Source organism: Selaginella moellendorffii, unplaced genomic scaffold (genome assembly GCF_000143415.4).
Source record: "Selaginella moellendorffii unplaced genomic scaffold, v1.0 SELMOscaffold_18, whole genome shotgun sequence".
In the NCBI taxonomy this organism is placed as follows: Eukaryota; Viridiplantae; Streptophyta; class Lycopodiopsida; order Selaginellales; family Selaginellaceae; genus Selaginella; species Selaginella moellendorffii.
Window position 1 is genome coordinate 1,853,016 of NW_003314279.1, and position 27,818 is coordinate 1,880,833.

General features: G+C 42.3%; 1 protein-coding gene and 1 long non-coding RNA gene across 2 annotated transcripts; both read left to right on the top strand.

Annotated features, from left to right (window-relative positions):
* The first annotated feature begins 22,500 nt into the window (after positions 1 to 22,500).
* On the top strand, positions 22,501 to 23,663 carry LOC9650363 (histone-lysine N-methyltransferase SETDB1-A). Its single transcript, XM_002971910.2, has 2 exons — positions 22,501 to 22,516; positions 22,930 to 23,663. Exons 1-2 carry the CDS (start codon positions 22,501 to 22,503, stop codon positions 23,661 to 23,663), a joined length of 750 nt encoding a protein of 249 aa, XP_002971956.2.
* Positions 23,664 to 24,257: 594 nt separating this feature from the next.
* LOC9640601 lies at positions 24,258 to 24,768 on the top strand. Its single transcript, XR_002992611.1, has 3 exons — positions 24,258 to 24,325; positions 24,399 to 24,575; positions 24,641 to 24,768. It is a non-coding gene; the product is annotated as an uncharacterized LOC9640601 (long non-coding RNA).
* The last annotated feature ends 3,050 nt before the right edge of the window (positions 24,769 to 27,818 follow it).

Here is a 27,818-nt window from a genome sequence, read left to right on the forward strand (position 1 = left end):
CAATTGGTTAAGGGTTTTGGAATATTTGGGGTTAAATGTCCTTAGGTTTAAATAATACTGGGTCCCGAGAAGTCCAAATTCAAAAGCTTACATGTAGAAAGAAGGGTAGGGTATCCATTATTTGCGTCTGACCCTTGCACAAGCGCAAGCTCTAGTTTAAATTCTCTTCCGAAGACTTTGCTTTAAGGGCCTCAACTTGCCAGTTCAAGTCATTGTATCACTTCTCTAGGTCAGCAATGTAGGTACAATTATGCTGAATGTGGCCTTCTTTCCCACAAGTGTAACAACCAGTCCTTTTGCTAGGTCCCTTGTCCCTTTCCCCATCAGCAAGTGCCAACTGCTTGACACCACTGCCTACCCTATATCTGTTTTGAGACCAGCTACCTCTCGAGAAAGTCTCACCTCTTTTGGCATCATAGTGGTAGTCTTCTGGCTCTCCTGAGTCATCACTCTCTTGTACCTATGGCCGAGTAACACATGTTGTAATTGCTTTGGGTTTCCACTTTTTCAATGCTTCTGCTGTTGTAGAAAGCAATTCATCCATAGATCTCGTTTTTGCAGTGATCAGATAAGGCTGTAGATCCTCACGAAAGCCTCAATAAAAAGCTTGCTTCACCATCCTTTCTACCTTTTCAATGTCATTAAAGATATATGTGGCAGCCCGTCATAGAATAGCCCAATATTGCTGCACAATTGATAATTTCTTGTATTGATAAGTTCAAAGGCTCTATCCTCTAGATCCCCAATGATGAAGAGCCTCCTGGCCAAAGCTATGGCCTCATTCTAGGATGCCATTTGATCTCGAGCATAGTGTGTGATAAACATTCTTTGTGCCTCTCTTGAGAAAGCTATAGAGTGAATGCATTGCATAGTGAGGGTATGTGCGGAAAAAGATAAAAATTGTGGCCCAAGAAGTGATGGAATGGATGGAATGGAGGCCATATTATGGTGGATGATACAGAAGAGGACTATGTGTGGTCTGATGTCACAATTGGAAGTAGTAGCTAATATTGGGATTTGATGTAGAGCAGTGTGTAACAAAGTATTTTTAGTGTACTGGAAAAAATCCTTGAATACTTAAAATGAATAGGATATATTTTTTTTGTACCGGCATAATCCTTAAAAGAGGAAATCTCATTCGGATAAATTCCTTAATATATGAAAACTATAAGGAAGTTAAACATCTACAAACCGTCACTTTAGCTTATATAAATATGCCTATAAGTTGCACCTTCCTTCCATGCTTGCACCACTGTTTCGAAATCAAACTCAGCTATTGGCGGACCCTCAATGGAGATCCTCACAAGCTCGTCAACCATCTCCGTCCCCATCTGGTTTCGAAACTTATTCTTCACCAAGTTGATTCTACTAAACCCACGCTCACATGATGCAGTATTGCAGCATTGAACCATGCCGACCATTGCCAACTTCAGCAAGTTGGGATACTTCTTCGTCCAGATACTGTGAGCATAAATCATCCATGAAAGTTTTCCCCTTCCACTCCTCGGAAGCTATTATCTTCCATAAACTGTACTCTTCAGCCAGATCTGCTTCATTGATCATCCCTGTGTAGAACTTTCCAAGTTCCTGAACCTCAAACTTACCAAAAGCTTTCAACTCACGCACTGATGAAGGTAAGTTGATAGGAGCTAAAAAGTGGAACTTGGAGAGAATACCAGTCGCCTCAGAGTCCTGTAACCTGGTCCTTATACCCTCCAAAAGACTAGTGCCAAAGTTCTTTTGAAACTCTAGTACCTCCTCCAAATCTTCTCCATGAATCGACCTGATCATTTCCACGTCTCTGTATTCGTTTCCCTTAACTGATGACCTGAGCTCATCCAAAGGACCATTGCGACGTCCACCATCTGGGATTATAGGATATCCTCTGCTATCCAACTGAAAACCATTCAAATCCACCTGCTTATCCAAATAGTATACCTGTATCTTGGCCATAGTTGCCTTGCATAAAGGTGCAACACTAGTCACGTCCATAGTCTGTGCTTGAAACTCCAGGTTCAGCTGATTTACCACTGCCAAGATATCTCCTAGAAAGTGGAGTGCATAAAGGAACTTGAAACTCCTGAGACAGTCATACAGCTTCCTTGTTTGAGTTGTTCTCCCATCCTTAAAAAACTTGAGTAGTGGTTCCAGACACTCACACATCCTGGTAATGGCTCCACCCCTGCTCAACCAACGTGTCTGCTGGATCCGCAACACCTTCAACACCTTGAATTCTAGCTCGTCCTGTAGTGCCTGTAGCTGCTGCAACCTGCTAGAACTCCTTGAGAAAAAACTGGCTACCTTGTTCACCACCTGATCCACTTCATCGCAAAGATTATGAACTGCTGGATTCTTGTAGACGTCCTCCACACATAAGTTAGCTCTGTGTGAAAGACAATGTGTGGAGGTCATGAATGGATTGACCTCCTTCAACCTTGCTGCAACCCCTGTCCTGTTTCCTGTCATAACATTGCAGCCGTCTGAACCAAACCCCACAAACCTGCTCATATCCAACCCCCAATCCTGCAGTGAAGCTATGGTGGTGTTAAAAATCACCTCTGCAGAACTATTGTTCACCATTGACAAGCCTAAATAGCTTGTCAACACCCTTGCGTCGTGGATGTAGGTCACGTAAAAGATGAGGTGTTTATTGGTACTGCATTAACAAATTTAGAACCAAGAATATCACTAATCAGCTTTACCTTATATTCGTGCTCTCATCTAGCATTATTCCAAAGAATGGGCTAGCTTTAACTTTCTCCAAAATTTGATCTAAGAGCACCTACACAACAAAATTCAGTCAAGGTTTATCATCAGACTTTAGCTCACCTTGTTGATGAAAGTGATGAAGCGTGAGTAGGCCATCACGTTCTTGTACATGCTAGGAACATAAACTCCGTTCAACTGTTGTAGCTTCAGAAGCAATGGGTATTTGCGAAGAGGAACAAAACCTTGTGCAATAGCATAAGCAATCCTAAACAAGCAAATAACTCCCTTCTCTGCTGCCTCTTGTTGCCGATCATTTGCAGCTGCCATGGAGGATTGACCGCCAGCTTTCACCTCAGCTATGTAAATGGAATGCTTGTGATCTTTTGTTTGCCCATGAGCATGGAAACTTGAAGTCTTCATGTTGGTGGAACCTGATGTACCAAATGGATTCTTGCAATTCTTGTTGGTACGGCATATTGAGCAGAAGATCAGTGCTGTAATGCAAGTAGGATTAGATGAAAAATCAAGAAAATTATTACCATTTTTCTGATCAAAATGCAACCACCGCCATTTTATGACCCATGCAGGTTGCCACTTCCCCCTACGAATTTTCTTCTCCTTCTCCTCTACTGATGCAGCATCACCTTCTCCCACTTCACATCCCTCCTCAGGCTCAGTCCCCTCCAGGTTGTCCTCATCTACAAAACCTCCTCTCTCCACAATGGGGGCAAAACTTAACAAAGATTGCTTTGATTGAGCAATGGCTTTTGCAGCAGCCTTGCTCCTACCTGTAGGCACCCTCCCCATTTCCCAGATGATCTCCCCACCAAAATCTATGTTCACGCACGCCCACGTGAACATTGTGAAAGAATATTCTAACCTTAGATTAATGACATGGTTTACTTAGTGTAACTATGTTTAGTTAGTGTTAACTAAGATTGATGATTATTTATTTAATCTTGTTAATTAGAATTAATTAAACATAATTAACCATGAAACCCTAATCCTCAAAAGGTAGGTGAATGTACCGGCAGGATTCCTTATAACATCCAAATGTACTGGATCTAGCCTTATATGAGATTTTTTGCACCGGTCGTATATCCTTGTAACTTTGTTTTGTACCGGCAATTCTGAAATGGTACCGGCGGGGTACAAAGGAGCCTCGGACTTTGTTACACACTGATGTAGAGTGTAAGATGAAATGGCCAAATGCAGCTGGAAGCATGTGGAGTGAAAAGATTTATTTGCTCCACTGATGAGTGGCTGGATGTTTGTTCTATGTATTCCCAATTGACTGAAGAAAAGAGCTAGAATGTCTCTAGATTTACTGCAAGTCTTATACTATGATGGTTTAAATTGTATCTTTTGTCTCCAACATCCAAAAAATTTGATTTTTGTTGCATTATATTGTTGAAAGTCTTCTCAATAGAGTGATGTTGGAAGATCCTAAGTACCATATATATATGGTGTGGAAATAATGAAAAACAGAGAGTGGGTATTTGTGATGATGGAATGCAATAATTATAAAAGTGAATAGAGTAAAGATTTGTGAATGTAAATGAATAGGAATGAAGAGGAGGATGTGTTCCCAAAAGTGATAGAGACAAGAACCTGGGAACCAAGAGGAAAGGTCGAAAGATGAATGAGCTCTTAGACAAGTGGAGTTAAGGCCACCTTGAGGCTAGAATCTAAGCTTGAGCTTGTGTTGGCAAGAGGATATGGCCTGGAAGGACATGAGAAACAAGTGAAAACAAAGAGGAAAAGAAAAAAAAGTTAAAAGCCCAAAGAGAGGAGAGAATTTACTAAGCTTTTCTTGAGTGTTGTTGTGAAGGAGTTCCCTTTTGGAGGGCAAAAGAAATCCTAGAGAGGGCCTTGGATTCCATAGAAAGTTGAGCTAAAGTTAGGCATGATGATCCAAAGCTTGCGGTGTCGAGAGAATTCGATGAGACTTGGAGTATGGTGTCTAGCTGTGCTAGCTGCTCCTGGATGGAGAATGTTGATGCTGTTGAAGGGGAGAAACTCACACTAAGTGCTTGTAGAAGTCTAGTGGGCAAAAAAAGTGTTGATGCTTGGGAAAGCTACCACAAAATCAAATGAATTTTGTGGCTATGGTCAGGTTGGGCCATTAGAGTGAAAGAAATATAAAAAAGTACGAGATAAGGGGGAGAAACCTTAAAATCATACTTGGTATTATTGCATTGCAACTAATCTATACCAAGGATGAAGTCAAAAGCTTAACTCAGCACCAATTTGAATTTCAAGTTTGAGATCTCCCACACCCACAGTTAGGTCAGCCTCATCCTATGTATATGCATGTGTATAGCTATTACCATAAAAATGAAAATTGGCTCTACAGCAAAATTGAACTATAATTGACAATGTGTGGCAATAGGTTGAGCAATAGAAGATAAACTTAAGCCTATATCAATCAATATGAAAAGAATAATAAAAAACCTTTTGTTATAAAAATGAGTTCGGAAAGTAAACATTGGATGAACTAGTGCCTGTAAGACATAAATCCTTAAGCCCTAAAGTGGGGCCGAAAGGGTGCCACATGATAGTGGCCAAAGTGGAATTTCAACAAGCATAACATGTTTTGACTAAAAGCTTTGACTCAAAAAGTTAAGAGTAGAAGTGGAACTCCTAACGAAATGCTTAAAAAATGAGTATAAAGTGATCAATAAGTGAGTCTCTAGAAAGGGATACAAGATGGACACACAGTTGAATAAATAAACTCAGTTGATGGTAGTATTCATAGCTTGTGGTATAGCTCCTTTTGCTTTTGTTACAAATCTTCATATTGAATAGAGTCTTTTCATGGGAATCTTAGGGATGATATATACCATTGGTTTAATCACTATATAGTGATTACCACCTATCATTCTTAAAATGATGCTTGCCATTTATGTGAGTTTCCCATGTGTTTTTAAGGGACTTAGATTTTATCAATTTATATTTTTTAAATATATCTAGAACCATTTTGCATTCCCAACTTATGAGGTTTAATATAAATGTGCTTAGCATTGCAATGGGACAATAGTTTAAGTGTAACCACTCATGCAAATTGGAGCTTTCTCTTGAATTTTTTCAAATGTGCATTTACGTATGCTAATGATTATGATGATACCTTCCAACAATTATATTGTCTTTATCAATGGCCGCCTGAATTAATAATACAATTTGGCATTCGCTTCCAAAGTTTCTTGTTTTTGTCAAGACCCCTGACAAGATCAAGACTGGAAAATGCAAAAAGACAAAGAGAAAAAGCTAGTGGAAACAAAGAAGAGGCCTTAGACTGGCGTTGATTCAGATTGTGGAGAAATGGAACAAGGCTAACCTATATATACTATAGGTTGATGAAGCTCCACCACTCTTGGATCGAGGACGGCCTAAATATAGCTGTGGTCGAGGAGGCGCCACATCATCATTAGGAATATGGCTCGAGACTCAGGAATCGGAAAGTGTCTCGAGAGTCAGGAATAGGGAAGTATCTCGAGAGTCAGGAATAGGGAAGTGTCTCGAGAGTCAGGAATGTGGTCTGCAGGTCAGGAATGTGGCAAGAATTAGGGGATTCCTGACAGCACCCCCTCCTCAAGAACGAGTGGAACGAGGATGTGAACGAGAACGAAGAGGAGGATGAGATGAGCGGCGATGGATGGGAGATGGAGAAAAAGAATGAGGACTGGGACGAGAAGGATAGTGTCGGTGGAAGTCCTGAACAAGGTCAGGAGAATGAATCAGGTTGTCCGCAGGTTCCCAAGTGTGTTCCTCAGGTCCGTAACCCTTCCAGTCCACCAGATAGTAGAGTTTAGACCATGAAATCTTGGAATCAAGGATGTCCTGAACCTCGTACTCAGACCCATCCTCGAGCTGCACTGGTGGAGGCGGAGGAATGACCCGATTTGGAATTGAATTTGATATGAGGAGGGAAGTGCAAGGCGATAAGTGACAGGATTAATGATGGCAGTGATAGGGAAAGGACCAAGGCGTTTGAAATCGAGTTTTGGACAGGGCCTGGTGGTGGAGATATTTCGCCTGAAGAGCCAGACTTTATCCCCGATATTGTAAGGGGGACAATCCTGACGATGGACATTGGCAAATGTTTTATGAGATTCCTGAGCACGATGGAGGTGGAAGGAGATGGAGTTGTGGATTTCCTGGAGGTTGGAGATAAATGCTTTAGAGCGGGGATTTGAACGAGAGGATTCAGATGGAGAAGGAAGTGAGAGATTGAATTGGGGATTTCGGCCAGAGTTTGCAAAGAAGGGGGAAACTCGAAGAGAGGAGTGAACAGAGTTGTTATAGGAGAACTCAGCAAGGGGAAGGATATCGAACCAGTTATCCTGATGATAGTTGATGAAGCACCTCAAGAATTGTTCCAACGTCTGAATCATTCGCTCGGACTGCCCATCAGTTTGAGGATGATATGCCGAAGAGAGGTTGGCCTTCACTCCAAGCAGCTGCAAAAACCGTTGCCAGAAATGAGAGATGAACTGAGGCCCTCGATCCGAAACCACATCTGTAGGAATCCCATGAAGTCGGAAAATTTCCCTGAATACCAGTTTTGCCATGTCCTCGCCCGAAAACTCCTTGGTACATGGCAAGAAGTGCGCCATCTTTGTGAAGTGATCCACCACGACTAAAATGCTGTTGAAGCCTCCAGAACTCAGAAGATCACTCAAGAAATCCATGGAGATGGATTCCCAAGGACCTGAAGGGACCGGAAGGGAACGAAGCAAACCTAAAGGAAGGTGGCGAGGTACCTTATTCCGGGCACAAGTGTCACAGGAGGTAACAAAAGCTTGATGTAGTCGTCCATGTGAGGCCACCAAAAGTCCCGTGCAACTAGCTCATAGGTTTTCGCAATGCCGAAGTGACCAGCAATCGGGCTATCGTGGCACGCCATCAGGACCAACCTTCGAGCATCACCTTCAGGAACATAAAGCTGCTCCCCACGGTACAATAAGCCATCTAAGAACTCGAACTCGTCAAATCGCCGGCAATTGGGAGTCACTGGGTGTCCAGCTTGAAGATGGGGGAAAATGTCGCTAGCAAGATCATCGGATTGAAGATCGTTTCTGATTGCATCCATCAAGGAGGAGTCCTGAGGGGCCAGGGAAATTGCCATAACTTGAAGCCGATCAGGACCGAGGATAACTTGATCCTGTTGATTGAAGGCAGGATTACCAGGCCTGAGACTGAGATAGGAGCGCCTTGAAAGAGCATCAGGAAGGCCTTGAAACTTTCCAGGTCTGTACTTGATAACAAAGTCAAACCGGCTCAGGAATTGTGCCCACCTTGCTTGACGACGGCTTAAAACTCGGGAAGTGGCAAAGTACTTGAGATTTTTGTGATCCGTCCAGACTGTTGTTTGATGGCTCGCCCCCTCCAAGAAACGGCGCCACTCTCCAAAGGAATCCACGATGGTAAGGAGCTCCTTGTCGTGGATTTCGTAATTGATCTCCGCAGGCTGGAATTTCCGAGAATGGAAAGCGACCGGATGAAGTTCGTGATCCGCTCCGAGTTGAGACAGCACAGCACCAATGGCAAAGTCAGAGGCGTCAGCCTCGATGAAGAAAGGTTGTGAGGAATCAGCATGGATCAAGACAGGAGCAGAACTGAAGGCCGCCTTGAGTGTGTCGAAAGTCTGCTGGGCAGCAGCAGACCAAGAGAAGGGAACATCCTTGCGAGTGAGATATGTGAGAGGAAGGACAATGTCAGAGTAGTAATCAATGAATTTGCGGTAGAAGTTGGCGAAGCCAAGGAAAACCTGAACGTCCGACATTGATTGTGGAGGCTCCCATTCGAGAATAGTCTTGACTTTGGCAGGATCTATCGTGATATCTTCAGGAGTGACAATGTACCCAAGGAACTCCACAGACTGCTGATCAAAGGAACATTTCTCAAGCTTCGCGTATAGGCCATGTTCTCGCAGCTTCGCTAGCACCTTGCGTACATGTTCGCCATGCTCCTCCTGAATTTTTGAGTAGATGAGGATGTCATCGAGGTAGACAATCACCATCTGATCAAGAAACTCCCGAAAGACGTCGTTCGCCATGTGTTGGAAAACTGCTGGAGCATTTGTCAAGCCAAATGGCATGACAGTGTACTCGAAGTGGCTATAGCGGGTTCGGAATGCAGTCTTCCACTCATCACCAGGCCGGATCCGGATCAGGTTGTATGCTCCACAGAGGTCAATCTTGGTGAAGAAGCGGGCACTGTCGAGGCGTTCCAACAGGTCTGAGATCAGGGGCAGCGGATAACGGTTCCAAACAGTCACCTTGTTCAAACCTCAGTAGTCGATGACTAGCCGCAAGCTCCCATCCTTCTTCTTGACAAAAAAGATAGGCGCTCCAGCCGGGGACTGCGAATGCTGAATGTACCCCGAGGCAAGGTTCTCATCCACATACTCTTTGAGGGCCTTAAGCTCGGACGGGGATAACCCGTAGATAGGCCCCCACGGAGGTGACGCTCCTTTCTGTAAATCAATGGGACAATCATAAGGCCGATGAACAGGCAGTACACTAGCTTTTTTCTTGTCAAACACATCCCCAAAATCATGATACTTCTCAGGAAGACTAACAGGAGAAACATGCAAAGCAAAAAGAAAAAGAGGTTCTTCATGAAGGAGTTCTTTCATAGTGATTGTGGAGATAGGAGGAGGCGTACGACTAAGTGGACTGATGAGACAAGGATACGGTCCAGTGTAAGATGAAAGAGAGGAAAAAGAAGAGGGTGAAAACTTTATAGAGTCAGGAACAGAACCCTGATTCGAGTTTAGGGAACTTTTCCTGATTCGGACTCGATGAACAGCAGGGGAAGCCGTGGGAGAGATGAGCTGTAATTCCTTCCAACAGATCTGAGGCTGATGTAGTTGGAACCAAGGAAGACCAAGCACCACAGAGGAGGACTTGCTGTTGATGATGTTGAAGGCGATATTGGTGACGGTGGACCCTATGTGTACTCGAACGGGCAACGTTTCCCTAAGTCCAGAAGATGGAGATACAAAATGCCCGCCGATGCCTTCAACCCTCAAATCCCGTATGGTAGGAGAAAGAGGAACGTGATGTCGGGTAGCAAAGTCCGTGTCCATGAAGCAGGAAGTTGCACCCGAGTCTAGTAACGCCAGAGCCTTGAGTCTTGATTGTCCGGTGAAAGAAAGGAGACATGGGATGCAGAAGTTGCGGGAATTGGTGGTGGCTTTGATGAAAGGTGGTGAGGAGCTTGATAAAGAAGAAAAGTGATTTTTATTCGGGGAGTCCAAACAGACAGCTCCTACTCTGTTTGGACAGGTTCGTTTCGCGACTGTAATAGAGGTGGACTTTGAGGCAGAGTGAACTCGAGCAGTCGAGGAGGCTTCTTGGGACATACAGCTGCTTTGTGATTAGGATCAGCACAATAGAGGCAAAGATTATGAGATATTCGACGTTGCTTCTCAGCAGGACTCAACTTCCCTCTAATGAGTCGGGGAGTACCAGAAATATCCATCGGAACCGGAGCAATAGGTTCAGGAGTATGCCCTGAAGACTCAAGCTGGGATTCCTGAGTTTGGGACGGAAAAACAGCGGCGTGGCAACTTTCCTGACGACGTTCAAAGAGACGATTGTCACATCGAACAGCTTTGTTGATGGCATCCGACAGGTCCTTGGGATCCTCCATGGTGACCAACAAATCCTTGACACCGTTGTTGAGGCCGAAACGAAATTGGTCAATCAGGGCCCGCTCATCCCACTGAGTGTCCAAAGCAAGGAGTTGGAACTCGGCAGCGTAGATCGAGGCAGGACGAGACCCCTGAGAGAGACGTCTCATCTTTGTGGTAGCAGCCCGAACCCAATCCGTCTCGCCAAAACATGCTTCGAGCTTCTCTTTGAACAATTGAAGATCCATCAGCTCTGGAACCACGACCCCTTTCATGCTCTTCTCCAGAAGAGGAGAAAACCATGACAAAGCTGCACCTTCGAGCAACATCCCAATCGCGCCGATTTGAGACTCGGGAGTAGGGTACCGCCGATGTTGAAGTGCGAAGATCAACTCCATCTGGTTCAGGAATCCGCGAAGCTCCGAACGCTTGCCTGAAAATTTCGCCGGGAAGCTCACCTTTGGTTCAGGAACTTTACTGGATCCTTGAGCCGAAAGTGAAGCAAGCTCCTGCTGCATGCGAAGAAGGGTCGCCTTCAGCTCGGTATTCTCAGACTGGATTTTTGCAAGGACTTCAGCAAAGAAATTAGGATGGCTTGGAGACTCCATTGGCAAGAAGAAAGAAAGAAAGGGGGAAAAAAAGGCAAAGGTAATCAAACAATCAAAATGAGCTAAATCAAAAAATGAAAAAACACAATCTGAATCAAACTGTCAAGACCCCTGACAAGATCAAGACTGGAAAATGCAAAAAGACAAAGAGAAAAAGCTAGTGGAAACAACGAAGAAGCCTTAGACTGGCGTTGATTCAGATTGTGGAAAAATGGAACAAGGCTAACCTATATATACTATAGGTTGATGAAGCTCCACCACTCTTGGATCGAGGACGGCCTAAATATAGCTGTGGTCGAGGAGGCGCCACATCATCATCAGGAATATGGCTCGAGACTTAGGAATCGGAAAGTGTCTCGAGAGTCAGGAATAGGGAAGTATCTCGAGAGTCAGGAATAGGGAAGTGTCTCGAGAGTCAGGAATGTGGTCTGCAGGTCAGGAATGTGGCAAGAATTGGGGGATTCTTGACAGTTTTGTGTGGAGCCAAATATGTTAGGAGGGAGCAAGTTAGGAATGTTGTGGCTGGAGCAAGTGTATGCACAAATCACACAAGATTTTGACAAAATGTTGTGTTGATGATACTCTTTATTTAGTACAATATTGTGAAATATCATCTCTTCCACTTCTCACTACATGTTCTTTAGCTCCACTTTTTATTGATTGTAGCCATGATGTCCACTATTGGGCATATGATGAAGTTGGTCACACATATCAGCATTGTTAGCATTTTCTAGATTAACATCCTCCATTTCCTAGCTGGAGGCTTTAGCATCAACAACATCTTATTACTGTTGTTGTAATGAAAAGTTTATATAAGTAACTAAAGAGAACGACTTGAGATACAATCCATAGGGTTCAAATATACAAGGAAAAGGCTTATGAAAAAGAGTGCACCTGTTTTTCCCATTGGTTAAGGGTTTTGGGATACTTAAGGTTAAACATCCTTGCGTTTGAGTAGTACTAGGTTGGGTGACCTCCCAAAAAGTCTAAATTCAAAAGTTTATATTTAGTATCAGAGAGGTCTTGAATCCAACTTTATTGGTTGGGTAAGGGAATTATACCACATGTTGAGATTGATATCTGGCAGGTTCAATTTGCCTTTGGCTGGGGTCGACTCGAGGGGTAGGGTGTTAAAAGAGCAGGATTCTCAAGAGAGCTACAGCTTTTATCTTCTGTTCACGAGGGCATGAACTTGTAAGGAAGCATAATAGATTATAAGCAACCAAAAAGAATGATTAAAAAGACAATCTATAATGATTTAAATATAGAGGGAAAAGGCCTATAAAAAAGAGTGCACCTCTTTTTCAAGGTTTTGAGATATTTAGGATTAAACATTTTTGAGTTTGAGTAGTACTAGGCTGGATGACCTCTTGAAAAGTCCAAATTTAAGAGCTTACAATCTGAATATTGAGATTCTTTTAAAAAATGAGGAATTAGGTGAATAGTGAAGGGTCTTTATATAAATAAATCAATGATCCTTTCATCCTTCTTTCTTGAGTACCATCAAGGGGTTCACTTAACACTACAAGTTTTCATTCTACTTTAATCACTTAATTATGCCTTTAACCAATTGGAAGAGTCTCATGCATAACCTCCATAAGTCCTCATTCTAACTTAGGGCACTTGCTAACCCTATGCGTGTTCTTATGACTATACCACCACCTAGTACTCTTTTTATCTTTTGCCACTAAATTGCCTTATTGCAACCAGAGAAAACTCCCACTCCCACTTTTACTCATACTCCTACTCCTCTTCCTACTCCCACTCCTACTCCCTTATTGCAGCCATGGGCATCTTGAGAGAGGGAGAGGGAATATTCTAATTCTCAAAATATTCATATATAAACCACAAATATCAAAGGTTTTGCATTTTGTGTGTTAAGCTAAAGTATGGCGAGAGGGAGAGAGCTTAGGACATGAACAAAGCTATAAAGAGGAGGAGGATCAAGGTGCCATACCTCAACATGGTAAACCCAGCATAACATATATCTTATTTCTTTCTGGAGCATTTCTTGATTGATGGAGAGGATCTATGAGGTTTGGAGTAGCAATCTTGGAGAGGGTAGGCTAGGAGTGGTAAAATTACCCTTATAGAGAGATTTTTGAGTGTTAGAGTGAAATTTCATCTTCTTGAAGCTATGGCATGCAATGCCAGTTTCCAATGGCGTTTTCTCCTTTGTCTTTGACCCATTTGAAGGGCTCTTTTTTTGGGTATGTAGATCTCAGGCTTCTCCGTCCATCTAGTATAGGCACTTGTGATCTAGTGGAGAAATGGAGTTTTAGTGATTTTTCTTTCAATTTTTATTCCTCTTCCTACATCCATCTTTTTTCAACCTAAGCTTGAATCCTAGGAAGAGATTGTACCAATTTGTTTGATGGGCTCTTAAATCTTGCTAATAGCTATCCAAAGAGTGGTTTGTTAGAGGCCAATTCGTTGGGAGCTGTGACATGTATGCATTTTTCTTTTAGCGTGCAAACACAATTCATTATGGAAGCTTTGCAAAGTGAGAATTCTCTCCAATTTTGTGCATCTTTGTAAAATCTTATTTCTAAGTGGTCTTAAGATATGGACAGAGTTATCCATCATCCAAATTTGTGCATTTCCATCATTTTTTGTTAATCACACTTTAGTTTCTTTCTTCCCCACACTATAACAATTTTTGAGTGCCAATTTCTCGAGCGTCTAAATCTTATTTTCACTGTCGTTTGTTGTATCGTGTGTGCTTTGCTCTGCTCTTTCTTTTGAGTCATCACTTCAATATTCTCATAGAGTTTTAAGCCAAATTCAAGTCATTTTCTCTAGCATCATATGATAAACGAAGTTGCATACCTCTCTAGCATATAAAGTTCTAGCCTTTCTTGCAATTTCTTACATCAGGATTGTAAATCCGTTTGTGATATCTCATTTTTATGTTGCATCATCTAATTTGATATCTAAATTCATGAGATTTTATTGTTCTTCACTAACTTTCATCCTTGTTTGAGTGTGATTATTATTCTTAAGATTTTTTCTCCCATCTTACACTTTGCTTTTGCAAATCTTTGTGTGAGGATGATCTAGCTTTTTAGGGTGACATTGAGCCACTTTCCAGGTGATTCCAAGAGTTTTTAATAGAAAAGCACAACACTTGTTTCTTTTAGAGATACCTTAACATTTTCACGCCTCTTGGAATTTTATTTTGGAATTTGCAACATTCATGACCATTTATTTTGGTTATAAGCTTTGCTTAGGTGTTTGAGGACGATTCAACTTGCTAGATTGGGTGCATCACTTCATAGCATTTACCATATTTAGGCATTTGCAATGATTCAAACATTTTATGCTGGTGATAACACATTCATAATCACCTAGAAGATCAATTTGGAAGGCACTAGTCTCCATTCTTAAAGGCAAGTTTTCACATTTAAGGCAAGAGTTTGATTTCCATAGATTCATATCGGATGAGAAGGATTCACTAAATCCAACAGATGCTTTGACTAGGGATTTACAGCAACCAGTAGAGACAGCTAATCCAGTCTATATCCTACAGCAGGGTGTGGATTTACCTCTCTTCACACTAGGAGCTTCACCAATACGGATTCATATAGTAAAATTTGAGGTTTTTTATGACTTAAACGGAATCACAATGGATGCAAGCAAGCACAACCACTTTCTTCAATTGATGCATGGACAAGCTTGAGTTTGGGTAGAGTCATTCTTGAATATAGAGCAGGAATGATATATAGAGGTGAAGATACTCTTCCTCAAAATGTTTAGATAGGAGAAGGATCTTCAACAACTTCACACCAAGTTCTTTTCTTTCCTACAAACACAACATGAGTTTGTCATTGAGTATATTTGGCAGTTCAAGAAGCACTAGAAGCTATACCTCACTTAGATCCCAGACCTAATAGAGATAATCGTGGTTACCACCTTTGTCTAGGGGCTAAAGCCACTCATCCAATGCAAACTTCTCAAGTATAAGCATATTGAGTGTTGTTCAACTTTTGAGCATGCCAAGAAGCTTGAAAAGGAGCTTTGCCTCATTCTAGGTGTCTCCTAAGTTGCCCAATCTCCATCCAGCCACCTCCTCAAGCATCTGATTGCAACAGTTTCTCACCAATCTACACCCAAAGTTGCAAAAGAGAGATAGCCACTAGCATTGGAATCTGCTATTACTGAATTTTGCTAGTACAAAAACCTCCTTGAGTGTCAATAACAAACTCTCTTGCAACACCAACAACAGTAGACTACCATTCTTGAGGAACTTAAGGCATTGAGATTTTAGCAAATAGAAACAGCATTGAGATGACCCTGTCATTGGTGTACCCATTGTGAGGCTAGTACACACTCAACAAAATAGTGCTATCACCTCCATCTAGAGCTTTAACCTCCAAGGAGCCAATGTGTCCAGGAGCATCCACTTGCTGGTAACTCTGCACTTCAACCACCTCAATAAAGAGCACGACTTAGCTATTAACAAGGACTAGGTCCAACCATCACATACAAGTTGCCTTTTAAGTTGGCATTTGTTGGCTCCCCTATAGTTGATGTTGGACCTTCTTAGCTTGACAACATATCTTCTTCGAGCTTGGCTAGTACATCTTCCATGACTCCTACCACATCTTCATCTCTTCTAACATACATCATGCAACAGCTATTACGCAGCTCAGTCACCCTTTTGCTCGGACAACTTTTACGATCAGTCCCAAGAATTGGATAGCAGTTAGAAACTCTTGCATGGTCCAACAAACCTCTTCTTCATGCTAGAGAGGAGATCCACATCATGGACACCACAACAACATAAGCTTTAGGAACTTTTATAGCATTAGTCACTTTGGAAGATATTGTCATAGCAGAAGCACTCTTGGATTTAGGATCAGGGAGTAATGCCATCTCTTTGGCATTGGCAAAGTTTGCTGGGTTCCAGATCAAGAACAACACAATCGTCATCCTCAAAACCTTTGCAAACCATACTATGATTCCCATGGGTATATGTTGCAAAGTGCCTATATCAATCCTATGGATCTCATCATTGGTGGATTTTGTGGTGGTGCATTTCCAGTATGTAAACTCCCACTCCCTCACCAATCTTATCTTCTTGGGATGCACATGGCACCTCCAAATAAATGCTAAGACATACTAGAATAAGGGAATGATGCAAATCAGTGATCATATCAAGACTACCAAACTGTATAACACTCATAGCCACTCCTTACAGAAGACAACTCCAACTCCAACCCCTACTCCTATTGCTACTTCTTCCAAGTCTCCATGACATCCAACATTTCCAGCCAAGCTTGCTGTTGTCTTCCTCGAGCTCCTCAACGATCCATCACTGCCAGAAATGGGGGTATTCAGCATCCACACTTTTTCTACATTCAATGCTACTACTGAACCATCCATGGCCATTTTCACTAGTGCTATACAATCCCCATCACAATTAGAACTTGCTTCTTTTCTTAAGGCATAGGCACTTCCAGCAGTTCGAGAGGCATTCAAGAGGCTCTTATCCAGCCATATATCAACTATATGCTCTTCTCCTTGCTCCATTCTGCAGCATATGTTCACAAAAGGTGGTTATCTTTCCCGAGTGCCACCAACAGCAACCAACTCCTTGGCCTCTTTATTTGAGGACCAAGCTTCTTGGGTCAATAGCAGCATCTAAGTTTCTAGTCAAGCTTGGAGCTAGGGATAATGTGAAAATAGCAAGTGATGATGTGCCAGATGGGAGTGACGACATTTTCTAGCATTCCAACAGTCATGGCGATGACTTTCAGTGATCAAGAGACTCTAGGAAACTCAAAGACATCAGCAGCACAACCTCCTACAGTCAAAGCACTTGAACACCTTGGATCTTACAAGTTTTAGAATGTGGCATTTTCCCTTGTTAAGGAGATCCCGACTACTCAATGTCTTTTATTTAGACTTGCATCATGCTGTTTGCTCTTCTCTACTAACTTTGCCTTTCCAAGACACACTCATAGATCCATGTACTTTATCATGGATCCCTACAAGCTCAATAGACGACACTCTTGCAACTACTCAATCCACTATTTCAGCTCCAAGTCTTTTTCCTCACCAATAAGGAGCTTCACACAAGGATCTAAGACCCTCACAGCACCATTTGGACATCGTGCATGCTAGTTAGGGAGCAAAAGGTGGTGCAGCCCTCAAAGGTGGCAAAAACACTGCTCCAATCTTTGTTTTTGACTTTGGCCACACTCAGGAGTCTTTGTACAACTTCCTTGACACTTACGGAAATTTTCTTCAGTCTACAGTAGCTCCATATCACCCTGGAGTCACTACTCAGTTGCTTCGCCATGGTATTGTAGAGTTGTATGGCTTTAGGTTTCATTACGTTTCAACTTTGGTTCTTAGCATGATGTTATCAAGTATAGAACTTTCACAGATACCATATTTTCTTTTGTCCCTCTTCTTCTACCTTTGTTTCCATCACTTTTATCTCCTCATCACTTCCTATTGTGTTTCCATCATGCTCCTTTATTCCCTCTCTAGATCCCTTAGATAGTCTGTGTTGCACAGGGGATCAACTCAAGGAGTATATTGATATTTTAGACTTTGACTTGTTATCTGTGGCTAATATTGTAACACCTAATCCTATTCCAATTAAGGATACTCATCTAATCAATATTCTTGTTCGGTGTTGGTCACCAAAGAAGATTAAGATTTTACAAATATTAAAAAAATGTTAGAAAAGGGTGTTATCTAAACATCTTAAAATCCTTTATAAACCTCATTTTATAACAAAACTTAATAAGAGTATTTACTTTTGCATAGACTATTATTTATTAAATGAGATGACTATCCTAGATGTGTACACTATGATTAATTTTCACACTATATTTTCTAAAGACTACTTTTCTAGACTTATTATACCATTACATGGAAAGTCTGCTGATCAAAAAACTGTCCCTTCCAAGCTCTCAGTGTTCTCATTGAGAAATGGGTCATGCCAGATTCCTTCCACTATGCATTCTCGCACAGTATCACAAAGTTGCTGAATTCTTTGCCAAAGACAGTGGCAGCGGCGTGGAGGAGCCGATCCCATTCCTTGCTGAATTCCGCTCCTAGAGACTGGGCATGCTCCACAATCGACTTCTTGGTCGTGGAGCAAAGTTCCAGGAGCATGGCATGGTCGCTCTGTCCTTTCCTTGTCAGCATCCAGCCATACAGAAGCTGGCCAACCAACACACTTGCATCCACTGTGATAAAACCAGCACCGTGAGAATTGCAGTGGGATGACGAGTGCACGGAAACCCAGTGGTTGAGATGCTCGCAAATGCTTGCGTCCCATGATTCGTGTTCTCCAGCAGCCATGAGCTCCTGGACAAAAAAAAAACAAGCGAGACTTTTCGATTAGAAACAGCACCATCGTTTTCGTTTGGACGACTTACCTCCAATATCTGCCGAACACCAAAGCTGACGTCCACAGACTTCCACTCTATCCGCAGGAGCTCATGGAAAAGATCGTTGCACCACTTGATCCACTTCAAACTAAGCGGCACGAGGCTACTAGCGTAAGTGTGTAGAAGCAAGAGCATGAGCTTGTCATGCTGCCCGCCACCGCCGGCTATGGCTTGAGCTTTCAAAGCGTCAAGCCAGTCGAAGGGCTGCTTGATGCTTTGGAGCTGAAGCAGCAGCCAGGTGAAAAAGAGGCTACTCACTGGGTCGCTCACGTCGAACAGAGAAGCGGCGTCTATAAGGCACGTAGATGTGGGGGTGGAGGGAATCCGTTTTGCGATGCTCACAACATCTGAAAAGAGTGAAAAAAAAAGAGTTAATCTTGAAAGCTAGCACAGGAGAAAGGGAAGCAATGCATACTTCCAACTTCTGATGCCATTACTTTACTGGCTTGGAAAGTCGATTGATCGAGCTGCAAGGGAGAGTTAGAATCTGCTTCCAGGAAAAGGAAAAAATAGAAAGGAGAAAAGCTCACCTCGGCAAGCCTGGTTACAGTGGAGGAGCAAAGAAGGGTGGAGAAGAGCAATCGCGATTCTGGGCGCTATTGCTGCTGCCAACTACAATCTTGTCGCTGGCGCCTGAAGTTAGTCAGTGGCGATGACAAGAAGGCGTCTGGCACAGGAGCGCTAAGAACACGAGCAATGGCCACGCTCCAGTGGAACCTTCCACTTGAGCTCAGACACAGTACAAGAGACTATCCCGTCGGGCATGACATCGAAAACCACGTCCCCGCCGGGCGATCCATCTCGAGCCCAAACCGATCGAACGCTTAGCAATGACGTGAGGTTTTCTGATGGTGACATGAGCTATTGCTAGTGTAACGATGATAAACGGAGTCCATGGCGGGAGTTTGTGTTTGCAATGAGTTATGCTGCCAGTCATGCTCCAGGCCGCCTCTTACTGTCTCAAACTCTCTTCGAATCTTTACTCTTTCTAAGTCCTACAGCATTGAGATGCTTTGGCTGGATGGTCGGTATGCTCTAGATAACACTTTATTCTTAGAGCTTCATGATGCGAATTCAGTAAGATGTTAAACTTTCTTTGTAGATACTGTCTATCATTTGTGCATTCAAGGTTGAGCCAGGAATCACTAATGGAATGATACTGTTTTTCTCAATAATTTTTGGACTGACTGACTGGCCTTTTGTGCGGGCTTGATCAGGCTTGGACAACATCAACTCAAAGTGCAAGTATACTTCAGATTGTTTAGTTCTCCTTGGCTTGCGAGTAAAGTTACACAAATTTTTTGATATATCCCAACACGCTCAGCCTGGAGTGGCAGGTGACCATGCAGTAGTGAGAGATGTGATTTGGTGAAGATTGCAAGAGACGTGATTTAGTGAGGATTAGAGAATGGAGATCACTTCTAAGAACCTTGTGATTTTTCTATCTTGAAGTCAGATATTGACAAGGGGGTAGTTATGATAGCTTTGATATAACTGAGATTCTATTTAAAATGGATTTAGCTGAACCTTTAAAAATGCCATGTCATTATTATAATTGTTGCCAACTCAGCTAAATTCATTTTGTCTTTTTAAGTAATGATTACTATTTCTATACATGGTACTATTTTATTAATTTGTTCTACCGGGTTCCAGGCATCAGGAGAATGGTATGTGGTGTTTAATATAGGTATCGATGTCAAACACATACTTGAAAACTAACTCATGATTTCTATGCATCCCCTTAATTTATGAAACCTTTGTCATTAATTTTCTTCTTCTTCTTCTTCTTACTAATTTTTCTATGGTAACATAAGCTTAGCAACAGTAAAAGTTCAAGCATTAGGAGTTCATTTCTTATCTGTTCTAAAAACTTTATGGCAAACATTTTATCTCTATTATCAAATGTATTTTTTTCTCTCTGAATTCATAATAGCAACTCACATTTAAATGTGCAATTATGTTTTGAATTGCATGGACCTTTGTTTAAAAATTAAAATTAAAAATATCAAAAATTCAATTAAAATTATGGATTATCAAAATAAAATTCATGAAACTTTATTTTTCAAGATTGGAAAATTCAATTTAGAATTGCATGATGAAAATTTTGCTAAAATTATTTATAAAATATTGCATGTATTAATCAAGCTCAACACCAGAGTGTAGGGTCATGCACCCTAAGCTCAGAGTTGAGCCCCAAACTCAAGCTGGGAACCTAGACCTAGTAGACATATGCTCTTCGTATTCACCACATACCAAAATACCAGAATGAGGAAACGAATTGGATCATTGGATTAGCCAATTAAGCACTTGGCATCGACCACTTGGACATCCAAGGCTTCTATTAGAGCCTCTTGATCCATATGCAAACTGAGCAACTTGATGCATGCTCTTTGTGTTCACCACATACCAAAATACCAAAATGAGGAAATGAATTGGATCATTGGATTTGCCAATTAAGCACTTGGCATTGAGGACATCCAAGGCTTCTATTAGAGCCTCTTGATCCATATGCAAACTGAACAACTCGGTAAAAGAGAGGAGAGAGTAAAAAAAAAAGTCACTACCTAAGTGTTCCATGAGCTCCATGAGTAGGATCTTTGGATCATTGCCTATGATCTAAACAAACTAATTAGTCTTGCAAGCAAAAAAAAGAAGACAAAAAAAAACTCATAGAATCAGTGCTCTATGGTTTGCTTGTGATCTCAACAAACCAATTAGTCTTGCAAAAAGAAAAAGACAAAAAAAAAAACTAGTCTAGACATCCAAAAGCTCTTCAACATGTCAATCAAGCTTGTCACCATAAAATCATCCTCACTCCTCATCGTCAACCCTGGATCAATCACATTGCCACACACTTAATTGCAAGGACAAAACTATGAATTTCTAGAGTGATCTCCCATTATCCACATAACTCAGCATCAAGAAATGATGCTGTGCCAGGGCATGCAATTGATGGAAGAGGAGGGTGCCTCTCTGTGTGACTAGGGTTTGTGCATAAAAGGTTTGTACAATTCAATTCCAATTCAAATGTTTATAAACACTAGGAAATCTTACCCATTGATTACTTGAGAAGATTTAATCTCAACCATAAAAGAGAACATTCTTAGAATATGCTCAAACATAAGCTGAAAAGTCAACATCCTTGCAATATTCGATCATTACACGCCTACTGTTTATCTACTATTCAAGTCAATCTGCCCTAATGCAAATCATAATTTCTGTGTTTCTATACTGGAGAGCAGGACAGAAAGACATGTACACAAGACAAGAAGCACGAAGATTTGTGTTACAGCCCACGCATAGATTCCAGTCACAGGTGAATGGAAGAATGTTTAGATCCACTTATGCAAAATTCTATTTATCTCTCTATTATGCTACTTTGATAGTCTTGATGTGCAGCAACTTTCCTCTTGTGCACTGACCCAGACAATGGCATCACAAACTAGAACACCAAACAAGCCTTTGACACGCTAAAGTTCCACTGTTAGCTCTTTATACAAGTCAAGCTGACCTCCCACAAGACATTTGGGAGATGCTGCCCCTTGATTCAGTTGGGAGCGCAAACATTTCGTATTGATTTTCAAATTTTGGGGTATCACCATTTATTCTTTTAATTGGCTTCACCACCAAACACGAAGAATTGTTGCACAAGGAATCAGAGAAATCGAATCCATCACATTGTTAATCTATGATAAGAAAAGTCCAATCGAAAGAAAATTTCCAAAAGATAACATTGATTAGTGGCTAATCGATTTTATTGCCTTTCACTTGACGGGAGCAAGACGTTCGCGGGGGTAGGTCGGTCGGTCATGAAATTGACGACTTCTTTGCGTGGGGTAAAAACTAAATGCTCAAAAGTCCTTTTTACAGTAATTCTTACGGCCGGCCGTACTTCGGCCTGCCATTGGTTACCGCTTAATGGCTTCCGAATACAGCCGACTTTTGCTATTGCGTGGTCAAATCTTGCTGGCCTGTTGATGGAAGCAGGGGACTACAAAAGAGCTCTTGCTTATTATCAGGTTGGAAAACGCAAAGTTTATGTTTTCTGAATTTTTATCCATGCAGGAGGCTATTCGATTAAAGCCAAACTTTGCGAACGCTCATTTGAATCTTGGGAACGCCTTGAAAGTAAGTTATGTGGCATGTTCCTAGTAAGCGGTCTAAAGATTGTGGTTTTTAGAATCTTGGTAAATCTCAGGAGTCCTACTTGCGAGCCATTCAACTCCGGCCAGACTATGCAATTGCGTACGGTACGCGCTACTTTCCAAGCTTTCTGAATGCGTCCTGGTCGAGCTTGAGTGTGGAGTCAGACTGTGATCCCTGGCAATAGTGGTCTAACTGGCTGCGTTACCTTGTTTTTTGTTTTTTACATGTGTGTTGATCATGGGGCCATCTTAAAGGGCTATTGTGTTTGACCGAATTCCTAAATGCAGTCATGCTTTCATTGAGAGTTGAACTCAAGACCTCCCGCTTACTAAACGGGTGCTCTAACTAAGTCAAAAATTAATCATTCCGGAGAAAGGGTGCGAACCATTATACCACGGTAACCCTATTTTCCTTGCAGAAAATGCGCAAAATACTCACTCTTTGTTAGAGCCACTCGTCTCGTTCCCAAACAACTTTGTGACTGACTTCATTTACACCGTCTATAACAAGCACATTGAGCTGCCTATGCTGAACGCAGGCAGTGAAGGTTGTAGCTGCAAAAACGATTGTTCGGACACATGTGACTGTGTTCAGAAGACCATCGCATCATTCAGGACGTTTGGCAAGCCTTGTTCAATCGTGTACGAATGTGGACCATGGTGCAGCTGCTCATCGAAGTGCTGCAACAAGAGCTCTCAAAGGGGGATACAGAAAAAACTTGCGATTTTCAGGACAGAGGGCAAAGGCCTGGGCCTCCACGCAGAAGAAGCCATTCCCAGAGGCAGTTTCGTATGCGAATATGTGGGTGAGGTGCTTGAAGACAAGGGCTCGCCTTCCACTTACAAGTTTGCAATTGGACCAGAACTTGTGATAGATGCAGAAAAGTACGGCAACGTGGCCAGGTTCGTCAACCATAGTTGTGATGGTGGCAACGTCCACATCGAGTGTGTGTCTTATGGTCACCATGATGGAAGGTTGAGGCACATAACAATGTTTGCCGCGAAAGATATTGCAGCCAGCGAAGAGTTGACATTTCACTACTCGGGTAGTGAGGGGCGATATATTTTTGATGGAGATTGTTGTTGCGGTTCAGATCATTGTTGCACGCGACTGTTCTATGGGTGCTTTTCCAATCTAGACATCTTTGACTGATTGTATGTAACATAAGAAAATACATTAAAAACTTCACTCAATAACAATCATAAAAATATCAATTCTCAAAAGTCATTTCATTAATTGAAACTTTTACCAGTACCATATGATGATTGGATCGCGAACACAATTCATAGTTAGCAACCAGTCAGCCAAATTCACTCAGATCAACCATTCTTTTATTAACACTAAAGCCAAGTCAAATTAATTTTTTATTCTTTTTAGAAAAAGAAACAGCGACAACGTGTTTGAGTGTTGTTTGAGTGTTTCATGTGGTTTAGGTTCACTAAATAATATAAAATGTATACTTTTTCTGGTTTGCAGGGTTTGTAAAATGGTGACAAATTCACTATAGATCACTATCGAAGTTTTCTAAAGGTTCCCGCTTTCAAACTGACCAATGTGCCTCACCAATACACCAATTCGCCACTCCCAATTTCAATTCCCAGACCTGGCGTAGGCCGCGTAGCATGGTAGGCTTCAAACCAACCGTTTTGAACTGTGAATTCCAAGACAACGATTTCACTGTCAACCCAAGAAAATGTTCACAGGTCCCCGAACAAACCCTAAAGAGGGTTGTGTACAATGGCGGAGCAATGGAGGAGCGATGCGCCATTCTCACAGAATCATCACGGAGCCGCATTCGCAAGCTGGAGTGGCAAGTAAGTCATAGATGCTACTGTGAGGAAATGATCGCCTTTGGTAATGCCCTCGGCACTCACTTTATTCTTGTAGGACTTGTCGAGCTGCATTATGCTCCAACGCACCAAGAGCATTCCGATTTGTTTTCCTGCATGATGGTCGGCCTACAAATCCCGCTGTGGAATGCTGTAGGAAATTGGTGTAGAGGTGCTGTGCCTGTGCCTTCTGCTGCTAATTCTTCGTATTTCATGTGCAGAAGATGAGTATCAGGTGAGGTTGTCGTTGGAGATTTAAGTTGTTGAGCTGATTTGAATATGTATCGTGCTTATGAACAGAAACCAAGTCTCGGATCACCAATTAACAACGAGTGGTTTGCCAGCCTTACAAAGTCATGTTCTTTTGAATGCTGATCATATGGAGCCCCAATGATTGTGAATTGTAGTTGTGGTTATCGGGAATGCAAAATGTTGAGACTGGGTGGTAGTAGTAGGTGGTGTCGAGTTGATCAAATGGATCAATCAAGCTGTAGACCTCTGTCTATATCTGTTTTGATGATGACAATGGACTTGGGAACAAGTTACTACAAACGACATATGGAGTGATAGTGATAATAGTTTGTGACCACACCACCCCATGCTATCATTGTACGGCCGGGCTGCGACGTCCCCCATGCAGGAACGCCACGGCAGACTTCTGGATGAAGGATAAGGAGGAACACTGAGTCTGACCTGCCAGCCACAATGCAAAACGTGCATCTCGTGCAGCTCAGAGCCAGGTGCCTGCCACATAGGCATTGACCACAGCTGCCACGTGGAATATTTCTAGAGGTCCGCCTAGATATTCACGTCTCATGTTAATTAAGGCAATTCCTAAAGTCTTGAGACATTCAATATTATGTACCATAGATTGTTACACCTTCCCACGCGCTCCACAGGGTCTATGTACGAACTGTTGTTTGTTCTAAATTTTCAGATTTTCCTTGTTAATTAATGCATTAAGGCATTCTGGAGTTCTCCGTAAGTACGTGGCCACAAGAAGGATATATAAGAATGCAGCAGCAAGTGAAAATCATAACACAAACACAATGGCTTCCCGTCTCTCTTTCTACTTTGCTCTTGCTGTTCTTCTGCTTCTAATTCCATTTCTTTGACATCAGATGAGGATGTGGGCATCTCTAAGTCACTGTTTGCATGGTGGAAGCTGAATGAGAAGATAGGCTACCTGGTCGCAGACTCGTCTGGGAACAAGGCAACTGGGCTTGTGAAGCATGCCGGGTCCCAACTTGCTCACACAACTGATGGTATTGTGTTTGATGGTGCAACATACATTTTCATGGGCACCACGCCCTCTCTCTCTGGGCAGACTGATTTTGCTGTTCATGCTTGGGTGAAGGTCCCACCCCGCATGAAGTAGGAACTGTGTGTCATCCAGCAACGCTCTGATCAAATCTATGGTGAGTGGTGGCTATGGATCCTTAATGGCAATCTATGGTTTACGGTGTTGTCAACCGTATATATGGTCATATTTTCACATTTGAGGTTGCTTTTGTGAGTACTGACGTATTTCTGAGCTAGAAAAAGGTGAAAGATGAAGAAGCTCACTGAATAAGTTTCCTAGGAATATTCCAAGTACAGAGAGAAAAAGTGACAGATTTCAAAAGTGAGAATTTGAAGAAGTTGTTTTCTATGAAGTTGAAGATCTGATCAAGGGAAGTTCTTTGAGTCAATCGGAGTTGTGGATGAAGAGTTATTAGCTGGAAAAGTCTCAGCCGTTGGTTGGTGTTTAAGTTTTGGTAGTTTGAAAATTAGGTATGGCCATTCAGTTATTTTTACAGTTCTTGTTTTCTCTCTCAGGTTCTTGAGTTCTTTCTACTTGAAGATGGTGAGACCTCCCATAGGCTATCGAGATCCCGTCACCGATCGTGTCACCAATAACATGCGGATAAGGTGTGCGATCAAGGAGCTAAGAATTCAAGAGGAGCAGCAAATCCCAACTACCTGTCTGTCGCGAATGTAACTTCGGGTATCGAAAGTTACCTATCGGCCAGTCCTTACGGACACTCTTTCCTTACTACCGCGACGGCAGAAGGTCGGTATTGCTGGACCCGTTATCAATCTTTGCCTAAACTAGTTGAGAAATTGGTCCTCACGTGTGCACTTGACCAGCTGAGCATAAGAAAGGAATTCCTAAGTGTAGCGCATATGATCATGGGATGAGATTTGGATATACTGTCACCGTGGATCCTTGGAACCTTAGGAGATAAATGGGGATAAAATAGCCATTAAGGGCTCTCTCATCAAGCAATTGCCCCTTTTTCAGTTGGCTTAAGGGGAGAGAGATAAGGTGTGCTACAGTTGGTATTAGAGCAAATGGCACGGGTTCGATTCCCATTGATTAGTGGCTACTTAAAAGTATAATATACCCTTGAGCAAGGTATATTCCTACCCCTAAATTTGAAATCGTACGTATTGGGCATCCATGCGTACGTCCTTCCTCTTGTGTGGAGTATCCACGGACGAAGGTATCCACCATGGGACTGCGGTACGGGTGGATGACTAGTTGCCTACACAATGGAAGGATTGGTAAATTGAGTGCGGAAATGGAGGTGCTGGTTCCCCTTGGCTCAGTAGGGGTTGTTAGTCAATAGTCAATGAGGACATTGACATCTCTGAAGGGGGGGTGAGTGTAGTGCATATGATCATGGGATGAGATTTGGATATACTGTCACCGTGGATCCTTGGAACCTTGGGAGATAAATGGGGATAAAATAGCCACTAAGGGCTCTCTCATCAAGCAATTGCCCCTTTTCCAGTTGGCTTAAGGGGAGAGAGATAAGGTGTGCTACACTAAGTGTTTATTTAGTCAAGCATACTTGACTTGGTTAGAGAAACTCATTCGTTGACTTGCACTTGCTTGTGTTGGGAACCCCCGTGATATTGAGATTAGTCCCTCAATATTCGCTAAATGATAACTTACCGTGTTTGCCAAACACCCTCGCTATCATGCCCTTTGTGTTAGTCTCATTCCAGTCCTAAATGCTATTTATGGAAAGTGTCTAGATTTTCTCATTTGGCATATCTACGGAATGTAGAGATCGGCCTGAATACAATGATGTTCGTCCCGTGTCCAAATTCACAATCTAGCGCCATCCCATATTTAGTAGGTTTCAAGCTTATCCCAAAGACTAACTCTTGATTTTAAAGGAGGCTTGGGGTGAAAGCCCAAAGCATGTGTTCCTCACCGGGGGGGGGGGGGGGGGGGGTTCCAAATGTATAGTAGGGATAATGGGTAGGTTGGGCATGGCTGACCAACTTGAGGTATAGTCTAGCTCTTGCGTACCTGTCTTTGTTCTACGTCCGGCTTGGGTCTAAGCCCAAGCTCCACACCATACTAGCTGGTGGAGTACCCATATCCTCACGTTAGGCCACCGGTATGCTGAAATAGCGCTAGACTTCGTTTGGCTCCATTTTGCGTGTTGGTCCTAGCATTGAGATGCTGGTTGCTCTAGAATTG